The sequence below is a fragment of the Ochotona princeps genome, chromosome 1 (assembly GCF_030435755.1).
Source record: "Ochotona princeps isolate mOchPri1 chromosome 1, mOchPri1.hap1, whole genome shotgun sequence".
NCBI lineage: Eukaryota > Metazoa > Chordata > Mammalia > Lagomorpha > Ochotonidae > Ochotona > Ochotona princeps.
Window position 1 is genome coordinate 116,472,548 of NC_080832.1, and position 27,647 is coordinate 116,500,194.

A 27,647-nucleotide genomic window follows, 5' to 3' on the forward strand; every position below is an offset into this window, starting at 1 on the left:
CGAAGCTGTTTGCCACAGGATGAAGCGAAGACCTGGAAGAGCAGGTGAAGTGTACGCTGGAGTGCAGGCGCTGGGAAGGCTCACCGCAATACCCCCACCTATGGCACCAGTCGCTGAATGAAAAGAGCACCAGAGCTGTGAACAAAGCAGGGGACACTGGGTTGAACACTTCCAGTACTTGGGAGCCTGAGGCAATGTGAGCAGTCAGACATTGTGAGACAAGCATTCCATGTGGCGAATCCACTTGCTGCAGGACTTGGGACCAGGGATAGTCTCCTGAAATCACTGCAGGATTTAGATTTTTTGGGGGGGAGCGGGGAGTTCTTTCTTTTTTGTTGTTGTTATTGTTTTTTTAAAGATTTTTTTTTTCTTGAAGATTTATGTTTATTGGAAAGACAGATCATCACATTTACAGAGAGATGGAGAGACAGAAAGATCCTCCACCTGCAGGTTAATTGCCCAAATAGTCACAGGGCTAAAGCTGAGCCAATCAGGAGCCAAGAACTTCGGAATTTTCCATGTGTGTGCATGTTCCCAAGGCTTTGGGCTGTTTACTGCTTTCCCAGGCCACAAGCAGGGAGCTGGATGGGGAATGGAGCAGCCAGGGCATGGATCAGCACCCATATGGGATCCTAGCACTTGCAAGGTGAGGATTTAGCCATTGCACCTGGCCACTTTTTAAAGATTTATTTATTTTTATGGGAAAGTTTGACTTACAAGAGAGGAGAGACAGAAAGGTATTCCATCCACTGGCTCACTCACATTTCAAATGGGTGCAATGATCAGAGTCAAGCCAATCCAAAGCCAGCAGCCAGGAGCTTCTCTTCGGTTCTCCCACATGGGTGAGGGTTCCAAGGCACTGGGCCATCCTATGCTACTTTCCCTGTCCAGAAGCAGGGAGCTGGATGAGAAGTGGAGCAGCCAGATACGAACCAGAACCTATATGAAATCCCAGCACTTGGAGCTAGAGGATTAGCCAGTTAAGTCAATGCATCGGTCTTTGAAGGATTTTCTTTTTTAAAGATTTATTTTTATTTCTTTACAAAGTCAGATATACAGAGAGGAGAAGAGACAGAGAGGAAGATCTTCCATCCGATGATTCACTCCCCAAGTGACCACAACTGCCGGTGCTGCACCGATCTGAAGCCGGGAACCTGGAACCTCTTCTGGGTCTCCCACGCGGGTGCAGCGTCCCAAGGCTTTGGGCCATCCTTGACTGCTTTCCCAGGCCACAAACAGGGAGCTGGATGGGAAGTGGAGCTTCCGGGACTAGAACCGGCACCCATATGGGATCACGATGCATGCAAGGCGAGGACTTTAACAGCTAGGCCACGCCACCAGGCCCAAAGGATTTGATTTTTACAGAAGTATGATGGAAAAGGTTTTCTTCTGATAGACAATGGATTTTTTCAAAAAAGATTTATTCTTACTTTTATTGCAAAGTCAGATATACAGAGAAGAGGAGAGACAGAGAGCAAGATCTTCCATTCAATGGTTCACTCCCCAAGTGACCTCAATGGCCAGTGCAGCACCGATCCGAAGCCAGGAGCCAGGAACTTCCTCCAGGTCTCCCATGTGGGTGCAGGTCCCAAGGCTTTGACCACTTGCCCAGGCCACAAAAAAGGAGCTGGATGGGAAGAGGAGCTGCTGGGACTAGAATCAGCGCCCATATGGGATCCCAGGGCATTCAAGGCAAGGACTTTAGCCACTAGGTCATTGCATCGGGCCAGGATTTTTTTTTTTTTTTAAAGGAATTCTGGGTTGTGTTGCCAACTATAGTTTGTTATTAGGAGATTTTGCCATTTCAAAGAATCTTCTACAAAGAACATCTCTGTTTTACTCATTATGTGTTTTTTAAATTAGCGTTTTGAATTTTCTATTTTATCTGAGAAAGAGATCTTTCATCCACTTGTTCATTTCCGAAGTGTTCGCAGTAACCTGAGTGGCCAGGACTCATTGACTGCTACCATACTGGGTACGTCTCAGGGTAGGAGTGGGAATCTGCAGTAGAGCTGAGACTGGAACTCGGGCATTCCAGTATGGGTTGTGGATACCCCACATCTTATCCATTGTCCCAAACAACTGCTTCCAGAGGTCTTTGATTTACTAGGAAGGGAACAAGCAAGGTTTCCAAAAAGTTCAGTAAAGGTATGGGTTTGGGGGGCAAGTGGAGTGGCTATCAGCAGTTAATTAGGTAAAAATTCTGTCTGTTGTGACCCCAGAAAGCAGAGGTAGGAGGAAGCTCTGAGATGTCGGGGTGCCACAGTCTACATCAGAAACAGAAAATGATATGTTCAAGGATCTTACCGAACCAACTCTGGCTGTTACTTGTAATAACAATGTTTGCTTCCTACCAGTAGTGTCTAATCAGTCATAGACACGTGAGGTAGGGTTAAGCAGAGGTCAGGCAGCAGAGCCTCAAGTAACAAGTTCAGCTATTTATTTTTTCTGAAAGGCAAAATTACAGAGACGGGGATACAAAGAGATAGAGAGATCTTTCATCCATTCTTTCATGCTCGAAATGCCTCCAGTGGCTTGGGTTGGGCCACACAGAAGCCAAGAGCTTCTTTAAGGTCTCTCGCATTGGTGCAGGGCCCAGTCAGCCCATCCTCCGCTGCTTTCCGATTGTATTAGAAGGGAGCTGGATCAGAAGCACTTCAGCCAGGATACAAACCAGACGCAGGCAGTAGCTTAACCTGCTAACACAGCCTCCTCAGCTTGTTTGTAAAGAAACAGTCACCAGAGAATTTGTGAAACTGAGAGCAAAAAGTCTCAGAACACATTTTGCCTATTTTGGAGCTTCTCTCTCTCTCTCTCTCTCTCTCTCTCTCTCTCTCCTCCTTCTTCTTCTTCTTCTTCTTCTTTTGAACAGTTTTTCCCAATTCCCAAATATCCTCCTGCCTGGGAGTCTTCCCTTATACCTAACCTATATATTCACTAGTTTTTTTTCTTTTTAAACTTTTTATGATTTTTTTTTTAAAGATTTATTCATTTTATTACAGCCAGATATACAAAGAGGAGGAGAGACAGAGAGGAAGATCTTCTGTCCGATGATTCACTCCCCAAGTGAGCCGCAACGGGCCGATGCGCGCCGATCCGAAGCAGGGAACCTGGAACCTCTTCCGGGTCTCCCACGCGGGTGCAGGGTCCCAATGCATTGGGCCGTCCTCAACTGCTTTCCCAGGCCACAAGCAGGGAGCTGGATGGGAAGTGGAGCTGCTGGGATTAGAACCGGCGCCCATATGGGATTCCGGGGCGTTCAAGGCGAGGACTTTAGCCGCTAGGCCACGCCGCCGGGCCCTATGATTTTTTTTTTAATTAGAAAGGCAGATACGCAGAGAGGAGGAGGGACAGAAAGGAAGATCCTCCATCTGCTGATTCACAGCCCTGCTATGGCCAGAGCTGAGCCAATTCAAAGCCAGGAGCCTCCTCCAGCTCTCCCATGCAGGTGCAGGGTCCCAAGGTCCTGGGTCATCACCCACTGCCCTCCCAGGCCACAAGCAGGGAGCTAGATGGGAAGCGGGGCTGCCAGGACATAATCGGTGCCACATGGGATTCTGACACTCTTGAGGCAGGGACTTTAGCCTCTATGACATCACACCGGGTCCCACTCCTTTTTCTTTTTTTTTAATTTTTAACTTTTATTTTTTAAATTATTATTTTGTTTTGACAATCTTTACATAGTTGATTAGGGTACAAAGGGTCAAAAGCTACAGGAAAGTGGGTAAGACCATTGTTTCCACACTCTCTCTTTTTTTCTGTATCTGGGGCAAGAGGGGAGATAAAGGGAGTAGCCCCGCCCAGCCTCTCACCCATCCCAGGGTCTCCGATGTGGGGCATGTGCTGAGCACACTGCCCAAGTGGTTTTGATAGTTCAACAGTTATGAATTACTGCCAACCTCGCCATTCCAAGCACGATGAAATCTCTCCAGAATCCACTGGCCAACATAGTTCACTTTAGAGTCTCTGTTTGCCCAGATTTTTCGTTGCCAACACATGGATTGGGTAGTTGGTTGATATGTTCTGTCCTCCATCCTCTGTTGTGATACCAGGTGTCTCTGCAGGTTCCAATGGACCATTATATCTTCCACGTGCACCTGGGTATGCTGTCCACTGCTCCATCTGAGCCACTAGGAAGGCTCAGCTTTGACGCATGCACTCCATGATCAGACCATGGAACCTGCACTTCTCTTCATGGTTAGGGTTCTGAGTCCAGCAGTTCAGTTGGAGGGATCCTCAAAGAAACTTCATCTGAGGTGATCCCAGACCTTTTTCTTGTGTGTGCATGCCAGGACAGTGTCCGGCACAGTCTATCACCCCAATCAGCCTATACATATGCTGGTGGTTGCAATTGTTAGGTCAGTTCGGCCTCTAGGCCACCACGCCGGACCCCACTCCTTTTTCTTTTTACAAATTTAAAAAATATTTTATTTATTTTTATTGGACAGTTGGAGATATATATATATATATATATATATATAGAGAGAGAGAGAGAGAGAGAGAGAAAGATCTTCCATTTGTTGATTCACTCCCCACATGGTCGCAACAGCTGGAGCTGAGCTGAGTGAAAGCCAGGGGCCAGCAACTTCTAGGTTTCCCATGTGGGTGCAGGGCCATCCTCCACTGCCTTCTCAGGTCACAAGAAGCAGAGAACTGGAAAGTAAATGGAACAGAAGGGACATGAATTGGCATCCATATGCGATGTTGGCACTTGCAGAAGGAGAATTAGCCAGTTGAGCTTTTGTGCCAGCCCCCTTTACTCTTCCTGCGGGTACCAGTCCTAACTTAGTCAGTATCTGCTAATCTTTCATAGCCTGATCTTCTGATTTGAAATAGCATGTGTCCTTATTCCTTAAATTATTTTAGGTTCCATAGAAATTACATATTTTTATTTATTATGTAGTTTATCTTGTTGAATTCTGAATGTAAGCTAATTTTTTTCTAATTTGGTGTCTATCCGGAGCAGTTTAAATTGTACTAAGCTCACATTTTGTAGGCGCTGACTGAATTCTCGTTTGATGGATGAATGTGTTAGTGAAGCCTCCACTGAGTTCATTTCATTCGTACAATGAATGAACTAGCAATGACGCCACGAACCATCAGGGGGCGATAGGGAGACTTCGTGGAGAAGGCAAATGTGCTGCCCAGACAATGAGGAAGTTTGAACGCGCTCGGCCACCGTCCCGCTCAGGCCGGAAACGTGCCTCCTCTTCCGGGCTCCGGGAAGGCGGTTTCGTACGGTTGGAAAGCGAACTCGGAGGTTCTGAGGCAGCTCCGTGGAGCGTCGGAGGCTCCGGGCCCGGGGTGCCAGGGCTCCAGGCCTCCGGTAGGCCCGGCCGCCAGCGCGGCTGCTCCCGAGGCTCCAGGGCAAGCGCCGGGGTCGCCATGGCGACGCCGGCCGGCCTGGAGCGCTGGGTGCAGGAGGAGCTGCACTCGGTGCTGGGGCTGAGCGAGCGGCATGTGGCCCAGTTCCTGATCGGAACCGCGCAGCGCTGCGCCTCGGCCGAGGAGTTCGTGCAGCGCCTGCGAGACACCGAGACGCTGGACCTGGGCGGGCCGGCCCGGGACTTCGCCCTGAGACTGTGGAGCAAGGTGTCAGGAGGGGGGCGGGACCCCGGGTGGGCCGGTCCCGGGGAGCCAGGCTCACCTGGCGCACCAGAGCCCAGCGGCTAGAGCCGGCTCGGTGGTGAACAGCCTCCGGGAAGGCCCTGCGTGGGCTGCTGGGTTGCATGCTGTGATAGAGTGGTGTTTGTCCAAGTTGCACATGGGTCAGGTTGATCGGTGGCCCCTGGGAAGATGCTGTGAACAGCGGGGGGCCGTGGGAGAGACGTAGCCAACGCACTGCAGGTGTTGGTGGTGGTCAGGACACTTACTTCTGAAGATGCCCTGGAATGGGTCAGGTCGCAAAGGGGCGGTGTGAAGGTGTAAGCAACGAGCCCCTGGAGGACTGTGGCTGTCTTGTGTTTTTCGTTCTTGATAGGGTCTCCATGGGTGTGCACCGAGTGAAGGAGTCTCATATGGTAGATGGGCTGCTGGGTGGCGGTCACGTGTGGTGCTTCATGGATCTGGTCCCCAGTCCCAGTGTGTCCCATCTACATGTGACAGGTGGCTGGCAATGTAAAATAACCCAATAACCCTTGTGCATCCCTCCCTGTGTGAGAATGATGGAATCTTTGGAAAAACCAGTGCTACGAGAAAGTGTCCAGACAGCTGAAACTGAGCTCAGCATTGCAAGCTCTGTGAGGGCAGGGATTTTTTAATTTATTTCACTTGAAAGAATTAGAGGAAGACACTGGAAAAGATATCATTCACTGGTTCACTCCCCACATGACTGCCATTGCCAAAACTGGGCCAGTCTGAAGCCAGGAACTACTTCTAGGTCTCCCACGTGGAGGCAACAAGGACCTCACGGCTTTCCCAGGCTACTAGCTGGGAGCTGGATCAGAAGTGGAGCAACTAGGACACAGACCAGCACCTATACGGGATGCTAGCAATGCTGGTGGAGGATTAGCTTGCTACACCACCATGCTGGCCCCAAGAATTTTTGTTTACTTTTTTGTTTTTAATATTATTTACATGGTTGAGAGAGATTCATGACCATGTGGTCCTCCAATTAGGTGGGAAGGGTCAGGTATGGAGAAATGTGGGTGGGACAAATTTTTCAGTTTTTTTTTTCCTTCCTGTGTCCTCAGAGGAGGAAGGGGAGAGGGCCACTCCTTGCTGTCAAACTACATCAGCAGCCAGAGGTGAAAGACAGTGCTTTGATGATGCCCCAGAGACCCTGATATGGGGAAGAGTATTCTGAGGGAGTTACTTGAGTGCTTTTGATAATTTTGAGACTGTCAGTTTCATTGCTCCATGGTTGAGAAAATCTAAGATCTACTGGTTGACAAAGTCCACCTTAGTGCACCCACAGGCCCAGGAACACGCTGCAAAGCTTGGCCAAGAAAATGGTCTAGGCTGTTCTCTGACAAGGCAGTTGGTGTCCCCTGCTGGCCTAGATGAACTAGCTCTCATGTGCCCTGTGTACATCTAGGCATGTTGTCCACTGCATAGGCATCAGCAACTGAGAGGCCCAGTCCTCATACATGCATTCCAGATCAAACCACACATCCTGTGATTTTTCCCTGTGGCCAGGATCTGAGTCCACTGGTTCAGTTGGGGATTCCCCAGGAAACCTTTCCTGCAGTGACCTCAGACTAGACTCTTATGTACACCAGCCAGAATAGAGTCAGGTGCAGTGTGTCACTGGGCAGCCAATGCACATACAGGTGGATGCAGCTGTCTGGTTAGTTCCACTCCAGTCCCATATCTCACATCAACTGATGGGAGCTGTGACCCAGGCCAACCAACCCACCATAAATTCTGTCCTCACACATATGACCGAAGTGCCTGGCTACTACATGACACATGGGACAGGGGTCAGTAAACATTCTGTAAAAGTGTATGACCAGGCCCAGCGGCGTGGCCTAGCGGCTAAAGTCCTCGCCTTGAACGCCCCGGGATCCCATATGGGCACCGGTTCTAATCCCAGCAGCTCCACTTCCCATCCAGCTTCCTGCTTGTGGCCTGGGAAAGCAGTTGAGGACGGCCCAATGCATTGGGACCCTGCACCCGCGTGGGAGACCCGGAAGAGGTTCCTGGTTCCCGGCTTCGGATCGGCGTGCACCGGCCCGTTGCGGCTCACTTGGGGAGTGAATCATCAGACGGAAGATCTTCCTCCCTGTCTCTCCTCCTCTCTGTATATCTGACTTTGTAATAAAATAAATAAATCTTAAAAAAAAAAGAAGTGAATGACCGAGGGCCCAGTACGATGGCTCAGTGGCTAAATCCTCACCTTGCAACCACTGGGATCTCATATGGGCACTAGCTCGTGTTCCAACTGCTCCATTTCCCATCCAGCTCTCCACTTGTGTCTGGGAAAGCAGTAGAGAACAACCCAAAGTCTTGGGACCCTGAACCCATGTGGAAGACTTGAAAGATGCCTCTGACTCTTGGCTTTGGATCAGCGTAGCCCTGGCAGTTGGGGTTACTTGCAGAGTGAATCAGCAGAGGAAGATTTTTCTGTCTCTCCTCTTTGTAAATCTGCCTTTCCAATAAAACCAAATAAATCTTTAAAAAGCAAAAAAAAAAAGTGAAGGCCTGAAAGGAAGTTCATTAGCTGAGTTACTCTGTTGAGAGGAGAATGGGGTGACGTCATGGGGAAAAGAAAGAAAGAAGACTGACTAAAGATCAAGTGGCTCACGTCTGTGAGCAGTGGCTAGAGCCATTCACACTCCCTTATCTTCTCCCTCGCTGACAGGTCCCGCGCAAGGCTGTGGTGGAAAAACCAGCTCGGGTGGCAGAACGAGAGGCCCGAGCCCTCCTGGAGAAGAACCGATCGTACAAGCTGCTGGAAGACAGTGAAGAGAGCAGTGAGGAGGCCGTGGGCAAGTCTGGGAGCAGCCTCCAGAAGAAGCGTAAGAAACGCAAACACCTTCGGAAGAAACGCCAGGAGGAGGAAGACGAGGAGGAGGAAGAAGAGGCTTCCGAGAAAGACAAGAGGAAGGCAGAGTAAGTCAGAAGCAGGGCTGGAGGAGAGGGGAGGCGGCTCATGGCATACTGGGTCTTGGGGAGGCCCTGAGTGAATGTGTCGGGACCGGGCTGCAGGGGGAGTAAGGCGCAGGCGGAGAAGCCTGAATCGGAGGATGAGTGGGAGCGGACGGAGCGCGAGCGCCTGCAGGACCTGGAGGAACGTGATGCCTTTGCCGAGCGGGTGCGGCAGCGGGACAAGGATCGCACCCGCAACGTCCTGGAGCGGTCGGACAAGAAGGTAGGAGCCACCACTTCCATGCATCGGCAGCATTCCTGGCTGAAACCCGGGATTGGTCCTGACCATAGGGACAAAGACTGTCTCTAGTGCTGTGTTCATCCCTGGGGCGGAAAGCTGGGTGCCTCTCCGCTATACGTACAGCCGTAGAGGTATCCCCGTTGAGGGCGTGTTTTCTTGAGCTGGGGTACTCCCAGAGAGGCTTGGAATTAGAGGGGACAGTGAGGATGGGAAGACTTTCTGGGCTCACACCCTCCACTTTGGGTTCCTCTTCCAGGCTTATGAGGAGGCTCAGAAACGCCTCAAGATGGCAGAGGAAGATCGGAAAGCCATGGTGAGTGCTGGGGCCCAGGAGGCCACGATTAGTAACGCAAGGAGAGCTCTTCTGATGGAGTGGTTGGATACAGGGCGAGGGGACATGAAGTGCACTAGCTTTACTGCTGCGGGGGTGGGGGGGATGGCGGGAGGGGCGTCGGGTCTCGGAGAGGGGGCTTGGTGTAGGAGCTTCACTTGCAGACGGAGGGAGGTGCCCCTAGACCTCCGTGGTGCTGCGCATCTTGGTGGCTGTTAGAGAAGGCAATGTGAGCTCTTCAGTTTTGGAGGCTTCTTGATGTAAGGCAGGCGAGTGTTGTCAGGGAGTGGTCGGGCAGAGACCAGCGCTGCCCTTCCTTCAGCCTGGAGCTGTGCCGGCCCTGTGGCTTAGACAACTGGTCTCCAGGTGACAATTCATGAGAGGAGCCTCTTTTTTTTTTTTTTTTTAATATTTATTAATTTATTTGAAAGACAGAGAGAGAGCATGCTGGTTCACTCCTTCCATGGCTACAACAGGCAGGGGTTGGCTAGTCCAAAACCAGGAGCCTAAATCTCCAGCTGAGTCTCCCATGTGGGTAGCAGTACCCTAAGCACTTGGATGCTCATCCACTACTTTCTCAGGCACACTGGCAGGGAGCTGGATCAAAAGTATAGCAGGGCCCAGCACAGTGGCCTAGTGGCTGAGGTCCTCACCTTGAGTGCTGGGATCCCATATGGCACCAGTTCTAATCCCAGAGGCCCTGCTTCCCATCCGGCTTCCTGCTTGTGGCCTGGAAAAGCAGTTCAAGAATGGCCCAAGGTGTTGGGTTCCTACACCCACGTGGGAGACCTGGATGAGGCTCCAGGTTCCTGTCTTTGGATTGGCACAGCTCTGGCCGTTGTGGTCATTTGGTGAGTGAATCATTGGATAGAGGATCTTCCTCTTGGTTTCTTGTCCTTTCTGTATATCTGACTTTGCAATAATAAAATAAAATAAATCTTAAAAAAAAAGTGTAGCATGGGCCCGGCGGCGTGGCCTAGTGGCTAAAGTCCTCGCCTTGAACGCCCCAGGATCCCATATGGGCGCCGGTTCTAATCCCGGCAGCTCCACTTCCCATCCAGCTCCCTGCTTGTGGCCTGGGAAAGCAGTCGAGGATAGCCCAATGCATTTGGGACCCTGCACCCGCGTGGGAGACCTGGAAGGGGTTCCAGGTTCCTGGCTTCCGATCGGCGCGCATCGGCCCGTCGCGGCTCACTTGGGGAGTGAATCATGGGACGGAAGATCTTCCTCTCTGTCTCTCCTCCTCTCTGTATATCTGACTTTGTAATAAAAATAAATCTTTAAAAAAAAAAAAGTGTAGCAGCCGGGACATGAACCAGTATTCATATGGGATGCTGGCATTGTAGAAGGCAGCTGAACTGGCGTTACCACAATACTGGCCCCAAATTGGATTTTTTGTAGTATGATTTAGGTAGGGTAGGCAGTTTTCCAAAGGCCTGATCGTGTTGACTAAAATCATACTTAGATTTCCCAAAAGCATTTTGAGACTCTTAGAGTTCTTAAATAGCCTGGCAGTGCACAGGTCTCTTCTGCGTCCATCTTTGTGTCCTGCCCAAGAAAGCAACTGTGCTCGGAGGCTTCTTGGACAGCTCCCATTGCAGTCGCAGCATTTTATTTGCTAAAATTTTCTTTTCTTTTCAATTGAATTTCAAACAAAAAAGTTGAAGAATAATAGTTTAAATTCAGATATAGTTAATACTATTTGCAATATTTGGATTATCTGTGTAAATGTAGTTTTCTGGATTTTTTGTTTTGTCTTCTCTTTTGGCCCTTTTCTCCTTTTCTTTCTTTCTTTTTATATATATATATATTCATTTATTCATTAATTACATTGTATTACATGACACAATTTCATAGGTACTGGGATTCCCCCCCCTTCACCCCAAACCCTTCCCCCATGGTGAATTCCTTCACCTTGATGCATAACCACAGCTCAAGTTCCGTTGAGATTCCCTAATTAAAAGTTCACACCATACAGAGTCCAGCATCCCACTTGTCCAGTTCAAGTTCAACGGCCTCTTAGGGAGGCCCTCTCAGGTTTGAAGGCAGAGTCTTTTGGCCCTTTTCAATGAGTGAAATGCCATGGCAATTTATCCCTCAGCAGATGTGCATGTAACCTCCCTAGGAGGCAGACGGTGTCCTGCAGACCCAGCAGGATGAGTGGTTATTCCTGTGTGACTCTGGGAAACTGTCTATAGTCTTCCTCTTTACCCCAAAATGCCTTCAGTAGCTCCTTTTTCCAAACCTTGATGTAAAGGTTCATATATTGCATTTGATTGTTAGATGTCTAGATTTTTCTTTTTCCTGCGTGTGTCCTCTACGTTGTCCTACATTTTGGATTCATGTGTGTGTGTGAAGATTTATTTATTTTTATTGGAAAGGCAGAGAGGAGACACAGAGAAAGAAAAAGAAAGACCTTCCGTCTGCTGGTTCACTCCTCAAATAACCATAACAGCTAGAGCTGAGCTGATCTAAAGCCAGGAGCTTCTTCTGGGTCTCCTATGTGGGTACAGGGTCCCAAGGCTTTGGGCCATCCTTCACTGCTTTTCCAGGGCACAAGCAGGAAGCTAAATAGGAAATGGAACAGCTGGGACACAAATCAGTGCCCATATGGGATGCCAACACTTGCAGGCTGAGGATTAGCCAGTTAAGCCATCATGCTGAGCCGGGCTTTTTTTTCTCAAAGATTTATTTTTATTTATTTGAAAAATGGAGTTACATAGAAAGAGGGAGAGACACAAAGAGATTTTCCAGTCACTGACTCACTCCCAAACATTTGCTGAGGCTGAACCAGGAGCCTCTTTCAATCCTTTCTTGTGAGTTAAGGACCCAAGCACTTGGGCCATCTTTCACTGTTACATCAGGTAGATGAGTAGGGAGCTGGATCTAAAGTGGTGTAGCAGGACTTGAACCAGCACTTGAATATCCTGGAATGCTGCCATTGCAGGCAGTGGCTTAACCCACTATGCTCAGAACACCAGACCCTCGATTGTTTTGAACTGCCTTCCACGAGAATGGATTTCAAGAGATTGTATAGTCATGGAATAAATTTTCCCATTTAGATTCTTTGTCAAATGATTGAATGGACTCTATGAAATGGATGTGCACAATCTTGGTGGAAATTTCATGAATCCCAACTAAAGTAACATAAAATTCACAAACATATATGACTGATCCTGTTGTGGTTAACAGATTTCCATGGTGTATCCCTTAAGAGAGCAGCCACAGCAGTTGGCTTTTCATTGTTGCAAACATCTTCTGAGATTTCTTTTCTTCAAAAATATTGTATTTACTTTGAAAGACTTACAGAGAGAGAATCTTCCATCAGCTGGTTCTTTTCCCAGGTGGCTGAAACGGCTAGCAGTAAGCCAGACTGAAGCCAGGAGCTTCATCAGGGTCTCCTATGTGGGTGCAGAGGCCCAAACCCTTGCTCCATCTTTTGCTACTTTCTCAGGGCATTTGCAGGGAGATGGATGGACAGTGGAGTAGTTGGGACATGAACTGGTGTCCACATGGGATTCTGGCAGCTTTACTCACTGTGCCACAGTGCCAGCTCCTTGCCTGTGTTTTCTCTCTAAGCGGGTTTGTTTGTTTGCTGTATTGGCATCACATTTTATTTTTCTGCTAACTTTTTCCAGCAGCACCTTTAATCTGTGTGGTCTATAGCTTTTCCCCAGATGACACCATGGTCAGTCTGGGTCTGATCAAAGGTCCTCACTGCAGCCTTAAGTGCAGCCCCATTGCTGTGAGTCACAGTGCCTGCAGCCTGCATGGGGTTGACCTTGTCTCGGTCACTCACAGCCTCTGGGTTCTTTATGAAGCTTCTGCCCTTCATTATGCTTTTTATTTTACTAAAATTTTATTTATTTCTATGTATTTGAAAGACAGAAAAAGAGGGAAAGACAGAAACAAATAGATTATTCATCTGCTGGTTCACTCCCCAATGTCTACAATAACCAGAGCTGGGCCAGGCTGAACCCGGGAACCTGGAACCTCATCTGAGTCTCCTACATGGGTGGCAGGGACCCAAGTACTTGAGGTGTCACCTGCTACCTCCCTGGGTGTGCATTAATAAGATGACAGAATTAGAAGTAGAGCTGAGACTCAAGGCACTCAGGCATTTTAGAGGTCCCAAGCAACATCTTAGCCGCTGCCTGAGGTGTCTGCCCTGTTATTTTTAGTTACCTGAGATGCAGATAGACAGAGAGGTCCCATCGCAGATGTTTGCCACAACCAGAGCCAGGCAGAACCATGTGTGAGAGCCAGGAATACCTACCATGTGGGTGGCAGGGACATCACTGCTTCCTCTCAGGGTTTGCAGTGGCAGGAAGCTAAAGTCAGAGCTGGAGCTTAGTGTCGCAGGGACGGGGTGTCCTAAGTTGAAAGCAGTGGAGGATGGCCCAAAGCCTTGGGATCCTGCACCCACAAGGGAGACCCAGAACAACCTCCTGGTTTTGGATCAGCTCAGCTCCAGCCATTGCATCCCTTTGGGGAGTGAACCAGCAGATGAAAGATTTTTCTCTCTCTCTTTCTCTGTATAAATTTGCCTTTCCAATAAAAAAATCTTTTAAAAAGGGAAGTGGGGAACATAAGTATCTTAACTGTTAAATGTCTACCTCATCATTTTTTTGATGCTCTAATTTCTGTAATGTTTAACACACATTTAGAGGTGAAGTCATCTGCCTCACCCATCAGGTGGAAGAATATTTCATCGTAGTGTTCAGTTTGGGTTTTGATTAGAAACTCCATTTTAAGTCTTCACTGAAAACTAAGCAGAAGCAGAGCCCTCAAGCCTGGAGCCTACAGTGGGGAAGGTTGTCAGGAGCGCAGGGAAGATGAGGAAGGGGATGGGGTTAGAAGAAGGGCCTGAAGGTATTGCCACTTTCTACTTTGTTCAAAGTACGTAGCAAAGGTGAATGTAGAGAACTAAGCATTCCGGATTATATTTGGCCTTGCAGAAATGCTTGTGATGCTAGAGTCTCAGGTGTTTTTTTTTTTTTGTTGTTAAGATTTTTTTTTTTTATTGGAAAGTCAGATTTAGAGAGAAGGAGGGACAGAGAAAAAGATCTTCCATCCGCTGGCTTATTCCCCAACTGGCTACAATGGGTGGTGCTGAGCCAATTTGAAGCCAGGTGCCAGGAGCCTCTTTTGGGTCTCCCACACGGGTGCAGTGTCCCAAGGCTTTGGGGTGTCCTCAACTGCTTTCCCAGGTCACAAACAGGGAGCTGGAAGGGAAGTGCAGCAGCTGGGATATAAACCAGTGTCCATATGAAATCCCGGTGCATGCAAGATGAGAACTTAAGCTACTAGGCTACCGTGCTGGGCCCTGGAGTCTCAGCTTTTTATTTGTGGTCAGCTTTCCCCCTTTTTCTCTTTCTCCCCCTGCATTCACTTAATTAAGCTCAGGGACATATGAGAGACTGAAGATTGCCTCCTGTTGGGGGCCTGGGGTGGTTCTCATCCTCATCCTCATCATTTCCAGTTTGAGACCTACGCTTCTAAATGCTAGGATCAGCCTTTTTGTTGTTGTTTTGTTTTTCTTTCTACTAACTTGAATAGAAAATAAGAAATAGGAAAATAATTGCCCTAATGGATCTGTACTGAGAGAGCTGGGGATGCTGCCCAGCAGGCTCTTGATGCTGTGGGAAGGCTGGCTACAGGGTTACGCTGTAGCATTCCAAGAGGTCACTAGTCAGGTGACGCATTGTGCATTGCAGAGGGCAGGTGGAGGGTGCATCCTGCTTGTCAGGAAGGTTCCCTTCTAGGAGTAGGCAGAGAAATGCATCCATACACCAGCCAGGGAATCTGCTGAGTGCCCTTTCCTGACCCAGGTGCCTGAGCTACGGAAGAAATCCCGCCGAGAATACCTGGCAAAGCGGGAACGGGAGAAGCTGGAAGACCTTGAAGCAGAGCTGGCAGATGAGGAGTTCCTCTTCGGGGACGTGGAGCTGAGCCGCCATGAGCGGCGTGAGCTCAGATACAAGCGGCAAGTGCGGGACCTGGCCCGGGAGTATCGGGCTGCTGGGGAGCAGGAGAGACTGGAGGCCACCAATCGCTACCACATGCCCCAGGAGACCCGAGGGCAGGTGAGGCAAGGCGGTGTCTGCATCTGTTCAGGCCCTCAACGAGGGCAGGAGGGCTTTGGGGGGTGGGCCAGTGCCTTGGCAGACCCCTCTGCTCTGCTCTGCTCTGAGGAGAAGCAGTGACAGGGCAGGTAGGGACGGGGCAGGGAGGTCAGGCTCTATCTTCGGGTCTTCACATGCCCTTCTCTTTGCAGCCAGCCCGAGCAGTGGATCTCGTTGAGGAGGAATCGGGTGCCCCTGGTGAGGAGCAGCGGCGCTGGGAGGAGGCCCGCCTGGGGGCAGCATCCCTCAAGTTTGGGGCCCGAGATGCGGCCTCCCAAGAACCCAAGTATCAGCTGGTGCTGGAGGAGGAGGAGACCATCGAGTTTGTCCGGGCCACTCAACTCCAGGGCGACAAGGTGAGAGAGGGCTCTGGAGGGCGTCCCAAGGAAGTTCTGAGGTCTGCTTCCAAACTCACAGCCCGCTTCTACCCCCCTAGGAGCCGGCCACCCCGCCGCCTTCCACCCAGGCTCAGCAGAGGGAGTCCATCCAGGCCGTGCGCCGCAGCCTCCCCGTGTTCCCGTTTCGCGAAGAGCTCCTGGCAGCCATTGCCGACCATCAGATCCTCATCATCGAGGGCGAGACCGGCTCGGGGAAGACGACTCAGATTCCACAGTACCTGTATGAGGAGGTACTGTCACCACACCCTCAGGCTGCTGGTCTGGCAGGGCTCCTGGGACATGACCCCAAGTGGTTGTTTCCCTGTCTTTCCCACTAAATCGTGAAGTTTGTGAGGATCTAGAACTTGTCACATGTGCCTTCTCACTGCCTGCCGCAGTATCAGCACCTGGAATGGGTTTGGTACCTTTAGCTTGGATGGACGGGTAGGTAGCTGGATAGGCGGGGTGCGGTATGTGTGTGTACACGAAGACCTCCCCTAAATCCAATCCCACTGGGTCTCTGCCCCACTGCAGGGCTTGAAGAATGAGGAGTTAAAGGGCTTGTTTTCCTGCTTTATTTTGTTTTCCTCATTGCTTCTGGGTCTGCCTTTGCGAATCTGCCCTTTTCTAGCTCAAGACTAATAGCGCCCTGAATTTGATGACACAGAGCTGGGAGTGCCAGGCAGGATGAGGCCCCCTTGGGGCCCGAAGTCTGTCTGCCTGTCTGCCTGTCTGTTTGTCCCTCTTTCCTGGTTTGCAGCTTCTGTTTGTTCCTCCCTTTTTCCCCGCCCTGCCTGGCTGTTATGACTTCTTTCTTTGAATTGTGGCTGGGACTCAGGGGACACATGTAGCAAAGGGAAAATTTCTTTTTTCTCTTGTCAATCAGGGCTACACGAAGAAGGGCATGAAGATTGCCTGCACCCAGCCCCGGAGAGTGGCGGCCATGAGCGTGGCTGCCCGGGTGGCCCGGGAGATGGGTGTGAAGCTTGGGAATGAGGTGAGCTCTTTTGTGGTGGGGGAGGCGGGCTGCAGGATGAGGGTAGCCATAGGGTTGAACTCAGGCCTTACGTGCCTTGGGAGGCCCCACAGCACAGATCCAGGGGCTCTCCACCTGCTGTATCCTGAATTCCCTTCAGAGAACCCCATCCCACTCTAAGACACCAGTGTCTTTCTTGCCCAGGTTGGCTACAGCATCCGCTTTGAAGATTGTACGTCGGAGCGAACTGTCCTGCGCTACATGACAGATGGGATGCTCCTCCGGGAATTCCTCTCTGAACCAGATCTGGCGAGTTACAGGTGTGCTCTGGGCCTACCTCCCCTGGAACGTCCCCCTGTCTTCCCTCGCTGAGCTCTGCTGCCCCCTGCCTGTCAGTGTCCATTAATCTCTAGGTTCGTTCTCTCTCTCTCAAGATTTATTTATTATTTGAAAGAATTACAGAAAACGGTAGAGAGTCAGAGAGTGAGGTCTTCCAGGAGTGAGGTCTTCCAGGAGTGAGGTTCATTCTTCAAATGGCCACAGTGACTGGAGTTGGGCCAGTCTGAAGCCAGGAACCCAGAGCTTCTTCCAGGCCTCCCATGTGGATGGCTGAGGCCCAAATGCTTAGGCCATCTTCCACTGTTTTTCCAAGTGCATTATCAGGGAGCTGGATGGGAAGTAGAGCAGCCAGGACTACAACAGTGCCCAATGGGATGCCAATGTTGCAGACAGTGGCTTAACCAAGTACAAGTTTATAGGGATTCCAGATGGCATGGGAAGGCCTCCCTGAAGACACTTGGGGTGTTCAGCCTAATGATGAGAAGCTCAGGGGAAACATCCTGGTTGCCTTGAGATATGTGAGGGACTGTTAACATAAAAAGAGATCTAGGACGTGTTCTGTGTGCAGGCACAACTGAAAACACAGGGGAATTTATAGGGTGGTGGATTCAGTTCAGTGCCGAGAGCCATGTCTGAGGCCATCGGTGCTCAGCCTGACTCTGTCCTGGGCTCAGGCCTTGTGCTGCCTGGGCTGTGGCTAGAGAGCTCTCACTGCTGGGAATGGAGAAGTGGAAACTGACAAGAAATGTTGCAGAGAAGGGAGCATCCTGGGATGGGGGTTGGGTCAGGCCAGCCGGGCATCAGTGTATGCTTTTTCAGCTCCTTTGAAGCTGTCTATTTCTAGTCCTGGAAGAGGCTGAGAGTGGGGTTTGTCCCTTAAGCCAGGCTGATGGGTGACATGGCAAGGACTCTGCCACCATTAGGAGTTGGCAGAATTGAGGCAGGAGCAGAAGAGCTCCCAAAGTTCATCTTTTCTATGTGTCTGAAAACCAAAGGATAGAGAAAGGAGAAGGAAGGCAGGCCACAAGAGTTAGGAGGCAACTCAGGGTCCTGAAGGGTCCTCCGAGGACTGGGATGGAAAGGCCTGCCTTCACTCATGAAGAGCCACGCTCCACAGGGACCCCACATGGGAGCAGCAGCGCCCCAGGAGCCTGAGAGCCACTGGGCTCTTCACCATCCTCAGCCAGCCTCATTCAAAGCAGCCCTGCCCTGTTGTTGTTTCTTTTAAAGCATACACTTCATCTTGCTTGCTCTAACAAGAACGGCTACTTCTTTGACTGCATCCGGAAGGGCTCTCTAACTTGTCCAGGCCTCAGCTTCAGCCCCTGTGTCTTGGCTGCTTTTGTGTCCTGGGTCTGAGTTAGCCTGCAGACATGGGGCCCAGGACTTCCCTAACTTTCTGTTGATTCTATGTAGCTGGGATGCTTTAGCTTTTCTCCTAAGAATTCCTACTGCCCGCATTCACACTGGAGCTCTGCTTCCAGGCCAGCCCTCTCACCCAGGGACCCTGTGTCCATTCTCGCATTTCCCATTCCTCTCTTCCCTCACTGCTCCCCTTTCCTGCCCTAGCGTGGTGATGGTGGATGAGGCTCACGAGCGGACCCTGCACACAGACATTCTCTTTGGGTTGATCAAGGATGTCGCTCGCTTCCGACCAGAGCTCAAGGTTCTCGTGGCTTCTGCCACACTGGACACAGCCCGATTTTCCACCTTCTTTGATGATGCCCCTATCTTCCGAATTCCTGGACGCAGGTTTCCTGTTGACATCTTCTATACCAAGGTACCCTGCCTGGGGAGGATGGGCTTGAGTCTGAGGCAGAGAAACCCTGGGGCCTTGGAAGTGGCTGTCCCTGGGAGGGGGGGGTGAGGTACAGTGGGGGGCCAGGAGGAGAGAAGGGTATCCTGAGTCGGTGACCCTCCTGTGACTGCGTCTCTGTGCCACCCAGGCTCCGGAGGCTGACTACCTGGAAGCCTGCGTTGTGTCAGTGCTGCAGATCCACGTGACGCAGCCCCCCGGGGATATCCTGGTATTCCTGACAGGACAGGTGTGTGACGTGCAGGGGTCGGGGTATCCAGGGCAGCACAGGGCTGGCGCCTGGGTCTTTGGTGACTCTGGAACCCCTGCTGCTCTCCCCACCCCCAATCCAGGAGGAAATCGAGGCTGCCTGTGAGATGCTCCAGGATCGCTGCCGCCGCCTGGGCTCCAAGATCCGGGAGCTCCTGGTGCTGCCCATTTATGCCAACCTGCCCTCTGACATGCAGGCTCGTATCTTCCAGCCCACGCCCCCTGGGGCACGAAAGGTCAGTTGGAGAAAGCCATGTTCTGCACCCCTTGTTGTGCAGATGGTAGTACAAAGGGAGACGTGTGCCTGCCCCGTGCAAGGTGTGTTCTGCCCTGTGCAGACACAGGCTAAGGAGCAGCCAGCCCCTCTCCTGCAGGACTGGAGAGGAAGGGTGAATGCAGCAGGCACCAAGGGATAGCTGAATGCATAGTGCAGACAGCAAGCACTGCAGAGAAGGGAAGCCCTTGCTGTGACAGAAAGAAGGGTGTGATGTGGACCTTTAACAGAACTATCTGGAAGCATGTCACAGGAAGGCCAAGGTGTGGCTGAGGTCAGCCTGTGAACCTCACGTGCTGAGGTGGTTGGAGACTGAGGTTAGGAGGGCTTTTGACGGCTGGTGCAAGAGTTTGGGCTGTCAACACTTCAGTGGCAAAAAAGTTTGAGCAGAGCTGTAAGTTTCATTCAACTATATTTATTTAAAGATAGTATTTTGATTTGAAAGGTAGAGTTTAGAGAAAGGGAGAGACAGAAAGGTCTGCTATTTGCTGTTCACTACCTAGATGGCTGCAGTGGCTAGGGTCAGTCCAAGCCAACAGCATCTTTTGTGTCTCCCGTGTGAGTACAGGGGCCCAAGCACTTGAGCCATTGTCTGCTGCTTTTCCAGGTATGTCAGTCGGGAGCTGCATTAGTGGCTTAACCCTCATGCGATAGTGCTAGCCCCATCAAAAAATATTATGAGTTCCCCCTGTATCCCAAACATGTTCTAGGGGCTCAGGTCACAGTGATGGACAAAACAAAATGCTTGGCCTCACAGAACCCATAATCTAATGGGAGGAGAGAGCAGACACACTAATACCTGATGTCTACTTCTGGCAAGTGCTGTGCAGAGGTGCAAGGCAGCATGGAAATCTAGAAATTGTGTGGGAGTGAGGAACAGGAAGAGGGCACTCTCCTTACAGTATTGGGAGGGCCTCTCCAAGCAGGGACAAGTAGAGCAGAGACCTGAACCAGCTGAGGGAGGGAGCCAGGATGCTGTGTGGAGCTGAGGTCAGGTAGGCAGCCAGGAGCCAGGGGACTCAAGCCCTTAAGGACCTTGGATTCATTTCTAGAGCAGGAGGGAAACTGTTATAGGGGATGGGAGAATGGTATGACAGGTTTACATTTGTTTATTTGGAAAGCAGAGCCACTTCTCTTATGCTTCCAGTGGCAGGGCTTGGGCTGAAGCTGTGAGCTGCAAATAGAATCCAGGTCTTCCATATGAGTGGCAGGAACCCAGTCATATGTCCCAGGGTCTGCAATGGCAGGAAGCTGGAGTCATTGAACCCAGTCTTTGGTGTAGGATGTGGGCTTCTTTACTGCTTGACTCAGTCCTTTCCAGGGTTACTTTTTAGAAGGACCGTATGGCTGCCATGTGATAGGGGCTAGTAGAAGTAGGGAGTTCTGTTAGGCAGGCATTGCAGGAAGTGATACAATGAAGAAAATCATTAAGGTGGTAGTGGGGAAGTGAGGGCTGCGACCTGGATATTTCCACCTCCTATCTCTGAAAAAAGCACTAAGTCCTCTTTCCTTCTTTCCCTTATTAGGCCCTTGCTGACTCTCCCCTCCCATTTCTCTCACCCTTCTACTGGCCTCGGGCGCTAATTTCTCATCTCTTGTTCTTTACTGTCCCTGTTTCTCCACTCCTAGCTTGTCAGGATTACTTTTTTTTTTTTTTTTTGAATTCTTCAAAATTTAAAATCCAAGTTTATTTTTTATAATTATTGTCAGGATTACTTTTTATGAGTGACCCTGTGCCCTCTCTTTTAGGTGGTTGTGGCAACAAACATAGCCGAGACATCGCTGACCATTGAGGGCATCATTTATGTGCTGGATCCAGGGTTCTGTAAGCAAAAGAGCTACAACCCCCGCACAGGCATGGAATCCCTCACTGTCACACCTTGTAGCAAGGTCAGCCTGGGTTTCTGCGGGGCGGAGATAAGTAGACTTGTCCTCCTGGGAGGGTCAGGCCAGAAGTAGTTCTTAGAGTATGGGGACAAGCAGTCTGCAGTCTGCTTGTATCAACACTCAGATTGTCAAGTAGCCTCTCCTTTTCCTCCAGGCCTCAGCTAATCAGCGAGCTGGCCGTGCAGGCCGTGTAGCTGCAGGGAAGTGCTTCCGGCTGTATACGGCCTGGGCCTATCAACACGAGCTTGAGGAAACCACAGTGCCCGAGATCCAGAGGACCAGTTTGGGCAATGTTGTGCTGCTACTCAAAAGCTTAGGTGATTGGGCTACACCTGGTTGTCCCGAGTGGAGGGAGCTGGGGGCTGGAGTGCATGGTCCTTGGGAAGAAAGGGCCCTGTTCCATTCTCACACCCTTTTCCAGGGATTCATGACCTCATGCACTTTGATTTTCTGGATCCACCACCGTATGAGACCTTGCTGCTGGCTCTGGAGCAGCTGTATGCTCTAGGAGCCCTCAACCACCTCGGGGAGCTCACCACGGTGAGACAGGAGGGCAGGGTGCATTGGGGGTGTGCCAGAGGGTTGGGGGTGACCCCGGGGATCCCTGGGGTGGTGGAGGGATACCTGAGGGAGCATTGGCTCCAATTCTCTTTAGTCTGGTCGAAAGATGGCAGAGCTGCCAGTGGATCCCATGCTGTCCAAAATGATCTTGGCCTCTGAGAAGTAAGTGCCCCCTCTTCACACTGCCCTTGGGTCCCAGCACAGAAGCTGGCTGTGTCCCCCCGTTTCCAAGGCCTTTTATTTCTCCATATTATTTTCCTCAGAAGTCCCCAATGGGTATCCCACCTGAAAAAGTCCCCACCTCCTTGCCGTCCCGCCTCCCCCATGCTGCAATTGCTGCTGTTCAAACCCATCTGCTGTGTGATCTACAGCCGCTGTCCTGGCTGGCCTCCCAGTGAGAAGCCCTTCATACGTAGCCACTATGTGCTTCACCATGTCTGCTCCTGTCTCGCTTTGAAGCGTCCTGCCTTTCCCTTCTTGGCACAGGTACGGCTGTTCTGAGGAGATCCTAACAGTGGCTGCCATGCTCTCTGTTAACAACTCCATCTTCTACCGACCCAAAGACAAGGTTGTCCATGCTGACAATGCCCGCGTCAACTTCTACCTCCCTGGTGGAGACCACCTGGCTCTGCTAAATGTCTACACACAGGTCACTGAGTTGGACAAGTGGGGGTCAGGGAGTTGTGCGGTGCAGTGGACCTGCTATCCACTAATGTGCTGCTCTTTAACTCTCCTCATAGTGGGCTGAGAGTGGCTACTCTTCCCAGTGGTGCTATGAAAACTTCGTCCAGTTCAGATCAATGCGCCGAGCCAGGGATGTGCGGGAACAGCTGGAAGGGCTCTTGGAGCGTGTGGAAGTTGGTCTCAGTTCCTGCCAGGGAGACTATGTCCGTGTTCGCAAGGTCAGCATTTCTTCAATCTGCTGATGTACCCCATGCTTCCCAGGGACCAGGCCTCCCCTCTGGGGCCATGCCATGGTTCTAGCCCGAGGCACACCCTCTTCCTCCTGTGCAAATCGTGTCTCTTGAGCTGTCTTGTGCAGACCACCCGAAGTGTGTTCTTACTGAGCTGTTTGGGCATTCCTTACCTTGCTGGTTCTCCAGAAACCTGAACAGTACAGGTAGTGAGCCCCAAGTGCCTGGTTGACTGTGCTCTGCATTGACTGTTTCCTGCCTTCTCCTTAGGCCATCACCGCTGGTTACTTCTACCACACGGCACGGCTGACCCGTAGCGGATACCGCACAGTTAAACAGCAGCAGACAGTGTTCATCCACCCCAACTCCTCCCTCTTCGAGCAACAGCCACGTTGGCTGCTCTATCATGAACTGGTCTTGACCACCAAGGAGTTCATGAGACAGGTGAGGGAACCATCCTTGCCCAGGTAGGCAGACCATGAGGGTAGGAATGTCCCAAAAAGTTGAGAACTCGGGATCAAGTTGCTAAGAGAAAACTGGAAGATATGTTGGTCTGGCCTAAGGTAGGCTAAAATAGCTGGTTCCATGTCTTCTGAGATCTGAGAGCTATAATTAGGTGCATGCTGTCGTGTTTTAGGCCCTAGGGCTGTAATGAACAGAGCAGATGGAGTCTCCATAGTGTGTACTTTACATCCTCACACTCCAGGCTTTTCTCAGGGTTAGCCCACTTGATATCTAGAGTAACCCGTGGAGCTGTGTCTGTCCTGAGAGTATAACTGGAAGCATACTCAGGCCGTGTAGCTGCATACATGAGAGTATAAGCTGGACAGAAAAGGGAACACACTGATCCTGTCTCTCTTCTTCCAGGTTTTGGAAATCGAGAGCAGCTGGCTTCTGGAAGTGGCTCCTCACTATTATAAAGCCAAGGAGCTAGAAGATTCCCATTCTAAAAAAATGCCGAAAGCAGTAGGCAAGACCCGAGAAGAATTAGGGTAGAGAAGGAGACATAAGTAGAACTTGACACCAGCTCCTTTTCCTTCTGTATATTATTTAATATCTATTAAATAAAATTATTTTTTGAGTAAAACCTGTGGGAACTTCTGGGATCCAGAGATATTCCATCTCATATAGTCACTTTATTATTTACAAGTTAAATTACACAGCAGCTTTACACAGCATGAGATGGGAAGGAAGAAGGGAGAGGAGGAAGCTGGCTCGGCGGGGGTCTCGCTGCCTCCACCTCTCTTGTGCGTAGTAGTTGTCAGTGCTGTCCTCATCCTAGTTCCCGGGTCAGGCCTTGGAACACAGGTTTAGGTTGGGCTCTGGCTCTGACAGCCCCAGAGCCACCAGGGCTCCCATTAGCAGCTTCTTCACAGGTGCAGGAGGTGCGTGTGAAGGCATCAGCTGAAGGAGACAGGTTAGTGCCAGTTGTGGGGAAGTACATGGCTCTTCTGCCCTTTATCTCCACCCAGCCCTGGAACTCACTTTGTCGAGGTGATGGCGACAAATGAGGCCATTGGAATTCAGGTAGAAGGTAGAATAGGCATCGTAGGTCCTGGGGAAGAGGGGGGATGCTTACTGAGGTATATGGCAACTGGTGCCCAATGTGATTAGTTCAAGTACTTGTAAAACTAAATTTTACAACACATTCACAGAGATTTCAAAAATCCCAAAAGATTAGGTTGTATACCCTTGTCACAATGAAATAAAATACCTGGCACCAATGTTTTAAAAAAAGATCCTAAGTGATCCATGCAGCCACATGTTTTACAGTGTAAGAGGCTGAGTAACACTGGGGATTCTACTTCCAGCCAAAAAGTTACCAGTACTTTACCTAGGGTTATGAGGCTCAACTAACAAGAAGTTTCATAAAAAGAAATTTCCTTTGTTCCTTATATTTGATTACCCACTAATACGTCCTTATTTTTGTGAAAATAGAATGAAGCAAGACCCCTGTCTGCCAGCAGCACACAGTCAAGCCCAGGCAGGTCAGACTAGGGAACTGATCCTAGCAGTTTGTATCTTTCTCACTTCTCACCGGTAAAGCTCCTCTTTGTCACGCTTGTAGAAACGCAGGAAGAGCATGTGGATAGGCAGCCCTACAAGCCGCCAGCGAGCTTGCAGGGTCCAGTTCTCTGGGTGGCGAGTCAACTGTAGAACCTCCAACCGAAGCTGTGCAAAATAGTTCCAAGCCAGGAAGCGACAGAGGGTCAGTGACAGAATGTATAAGGTCCGTCCCCTGTGAAGACGGGATGGGAAAGATCGGCGTAATCAGAAAATGACTGCGCTTCTCTGAGTTGTGAGAGGCAACAGGAGGCATTCTGAAAGGGAAAAAGGCTGCGCATATCACACCAGGTCCTCCCCACGGCCCTACTCCTGGCAGTACTTACTTGGTACGAATATTCAGAATCTCATTGATGAATTCCACATCTGACGAATAGAGATTATAGTCGTGGGAGTGAAGGAAGAGGTTTGGCAGCTGGGTGAAAAAAGATGGCATCAACCCAAAGAAAAGATTATCTCATTTTTCAGTTTCCAATTTTTAGGGCCACCTTACCCTCTACGTAAAAGGTCATCTTAATCCACCTCCAATCTGCCTTCACCCAAACCAGAGCATCTTCCTGCCCCGTGACTCTAAGCAAGAGTCTAACTGACCCAGCCCCTGCTACCCACATCCCTGCAGAAGGGAGCTACTTTGGAAACCACTCACCTCCTGCCTCAGTCTCTCGTACATGACAGCCAGGTGTTCCTCCATACTAGGATCGCCTGACGGGGTGCCAGGGGATGCGTGGGCAGCTCCAGGGGCTTGGAAAGGGATTAGAGCCCCAGGGTAGGGGCAGGGAGCTCCCTCAAAAAGGCTCCTCAGTCCCTCCAGGCAACCACTGTGCAACTCTGGCCCTGGGCCCTCCTCCCCCTTTCCTGGAGGGAGGACTGTCCATGGCGAGCTGAGGGCCTGGATCCCAGGGAGAGGGAGCGGGAGCGGTCGGGGGCGAGCCCGAGGGGGAGGCAGGCTGGGAAGGTGCCAGGGTAGAGCTCGGGGAGACCAGACAAGAGGAGCCGGGGAGGTGGCAGTTGTGGAGTGGGGCCAAAGAGGAGGGAATGGAAGAGTCCGTTGAGAAAGCTGGTCCTAAGAAAGCAAAAGAAAAAGGGGGAAGGGTAAGAATCTAGCTGCCGGGCTAAAGTCCGGTTCTAATCCCAGCAGCTCCACTTCCCATCCAGCTCCCTGCTTGTGGCCTGGGAAAGCAATCGAGGACGGCCCAGTACCTTGGGACCCTGCACCCGCGTGGGAGACCCGGAAGAGGTTCCAGGTTCCCAGCTTCGGATCCGCGCAGCACTGGCTGTTGCGCTCACTTGGGGAGTGAATCATGGGACGGAAGATCTTCCTGTCTCTCCTCCTCTCTGTATATCTGACTTTGCAATAAAAATAAATAAATCTTAAAAAAAAAAAAATCTAGCTGCCTAATTCCCCTGCAGCCAGCAGCCAGGCTCTGCTCATTGTGCTTCCAATCCCACCTACTCCTGAGAGAAGACATCAGATGAGTGGCAGAGAAAGTGGTAGCAGAGCCATCTCCATCTGCTGGAACCTGAAGGGCACAGGTGCAGGCACCTTTCTGTTTAAGATTCCAACACTGCTAAGGAGGCAGCTTCATTTCTTACCACAAGACTCGTAAACCACAGCCAATGAACGTGTAACAGGTTTTATTGTGCAGTGGGTGAAATGATGTAGCATATTTAACACCTCCGTTGGCGTAAGGCAAATGCGTTAAAGATCACCCAGTGAAAGCTAGGAATTGTAGCTTCCTGTGTACTGTGTGACCTTAGGCGCTTTCATTCCCTATGCCTCAGTTTCCATATTCTACAAATGAGGACGGCAAAGTCTCGTTAGATTGTTATGACTATATGGGATAATGAGTGTATATAAAACATGGTGCCTGTACAGTAATAGTAGCAAGCAAGTGAAAGCGATTATCGTTTTGGGCCCCCTGACACAACCCCAAGTGTCTTCATTCCCCCTGGTTTGCCCATGCTCACAAGGACGAGAGGTTACCCACAGTCAGGCCTGACCCCCTCTCTACCGGGTGGCCCCACGGTGGGGAAGCCCTGCGGGCGGGCACTGCAGGTAGCCCGGTCTCTGCCGAGGGCGTGGCCATCGTGCCCTCCGCGGCACGGGGGCTCGAACCGGGTCCACCCGGCCCGACCTTCCTGCCGGGGTCAGTTTCAGATGCAGGGTGAGCGAGGCTGCAGTACGCGGGCCGCGTCTGGGCCGGGGAACTCACGGACGGCGCCGCGGCCTGACCCCGAACCTTTCCGTCCCTGCCCTTCAATTCACCTCCAGGCACAGGTAACCGCGGGGCCTCGGGCGCCACGTGAACGCGCCCTGCCGTTCCGGCCTCGGCCCTGCCGGCCAGTGCCCGGTGGAGAACCCACGTCCCACGCGCGGGGGTGGAACGCGCCGCCTTCGCGGCCCCACGACCCCTGCGCCCCGTGCCCGCCGCCCGGCACAGGTGGGAAGGGGCGGCGGGTGTCACTGCGCCTGCGCGGGAGCCGGCGCGCTCCGCCCCCCGCTCCGGCTCTGGGGAGGGTCTCTCCCCGCCCCCTCGCTGCCCTCCCGCTTTTTTCCTCTCACCTGGGGTCGGGCCTGGTAGGCACGCAGGCAGGGGCCGAGACGCTGGGCCGCCCCCCGGCTGGGCTGGTACATGGTCTCCCGGGCGTGGAGAGCGCGCCTCCCGAGTCCGGCCTCCTCACGAGGGTGAGCGCGCCCGGGAGCCGGCTTCGCGAAGGGGAAAGGAGGGAGGGGAGGGCAGGGGGCTGAGGGAGGGAAACGGAGATGTTGCGCGCTTGCGCACTGCGGGCTCCGGAGAGGCTGCAGAGGCGCCCTGTCGGCTCGAAGTGCGCCTGCGCTTGCGGTAGTGGAGCGGGCCTCAGAGCGCTTGCGCAGTAAAAATCAGCGGCCCAGGGCTCTGCACG

General features: G+C 51.3%; 2 protein-coding genes across 2 annotated transcripts; one reads left to right on the top strand and one right to left on the bottom strand.

Moving 5' to 3' along the window:
* The first annotated feature begins 5,226 nt into the window (after positions 1–5,226).
* On the top strand, positions 5,227–23,785 carry DHX16 (DEAH-box helicase 16). The gene is made up of 20 exons (XM_004598741.3): positions 5,227–5,592; positions 8,303–8,553; positions 8,650–8,812; positions 9,087–9,143; positions 14,993–15,247; positions 15,439–15,642; positions 15,723–15,914; positions 16,550–16,660; positions 16,844–16,959; positions 18,548–18,758; positions 18,925–19,023; positions 19,127–19,279; positions 21,067–21,207; positions 21,359–21,521; positions 21,626–21,744; positions 21,860–21,927; positions 22,252–22,414; positions 22,506–22,667; positions 22,950–23,123; positions 23,547–23,785. The coding sequence occupies exons 1-20, from the start codon at positions 5,386–5,388 to the stop codon at positions 23,673–23,675; spliced, it is 3,138 nt and encodes a 1,045-aa protein (XP_004598798.2). The 5' UTR covers positions 5,227–5,385; the 3' UTR covers positions 23,676–23,785.
* C1H6orf136 (chromosome 1 C6orf136 homolog) lies at positions 23,705–27,532 on the bottom strand. The gene is made up of 6 exons (XM_004598742.3): positions 27,307–27,532; positions 25,390–25,806; positions 25,070–25,158; positions 24,718–24,918; positions 24,165–24,234; positions 23,705–24,083 (listed from the first exon to the last, which is right to left on the bottom strand). Exons 1-6 carry the CDS (start codon positions 27,376–27,378, stop codon positions 23,970–23,972), a joined length of 963 nt encoding a protein of 320 aa, XP_004598799.1. The 5' UTR covers positions 27,379–27,532; the 3' UTR covers positions 23,705–23,969.
* Between the last annotated feature and the right edge of the window lie 115 nt (positions 27,533–27,647).

Excerpts from the sequence above, each read along its gene's own strand:
- DHX16 (XM_004598741.3), top strand. The coding sequence starts at position 5,386 with ATGGCGACGCCGGCCGGCCTGGAGCGCTGGGTGCAGGAGGAGCTGCAC. Across the intron at positions 16,960-18,547 it reads CCAGATCTGGCGAGTTACAG|CGTGGTGATGGTGGATGAGG; the intron begins GTGTGCTCTGGG and ends TTCCTGCCCTAG. Across the intron at positions 19,280-21,066 it reads CGCCCCCTGGGGCACGAAAG|GTGGTTGTGGCAACAAACAT; the intron begins GTCAGTTGGAGA and ends CCTCTCTTTTAG.
- C1H6orf136 (XM_004598742.3), bottom strand. The coding sequence starts at position 27,378 with ATGTACCAGCCCAGCCGGGGGGCGGCCCAGCGTCTCGGCCCCTGCCTG. Across the intron at positions 25,807-27,306 it reads CCTACCAGGCCCGACCCCAG|GACCAGCTTTCTCAACGGAC; the intron begins GTGAGAGGAAAA and ends TTGCTTTCTTAG. Across the intron at positions 25,159-25,389 it reads ACGAGAGACTGAGGCAGGAG|CTGCCAAACCTCTTCCTTCA; the intron begins GTGAGTGGTTTC and ends TTTTTCACCCAG.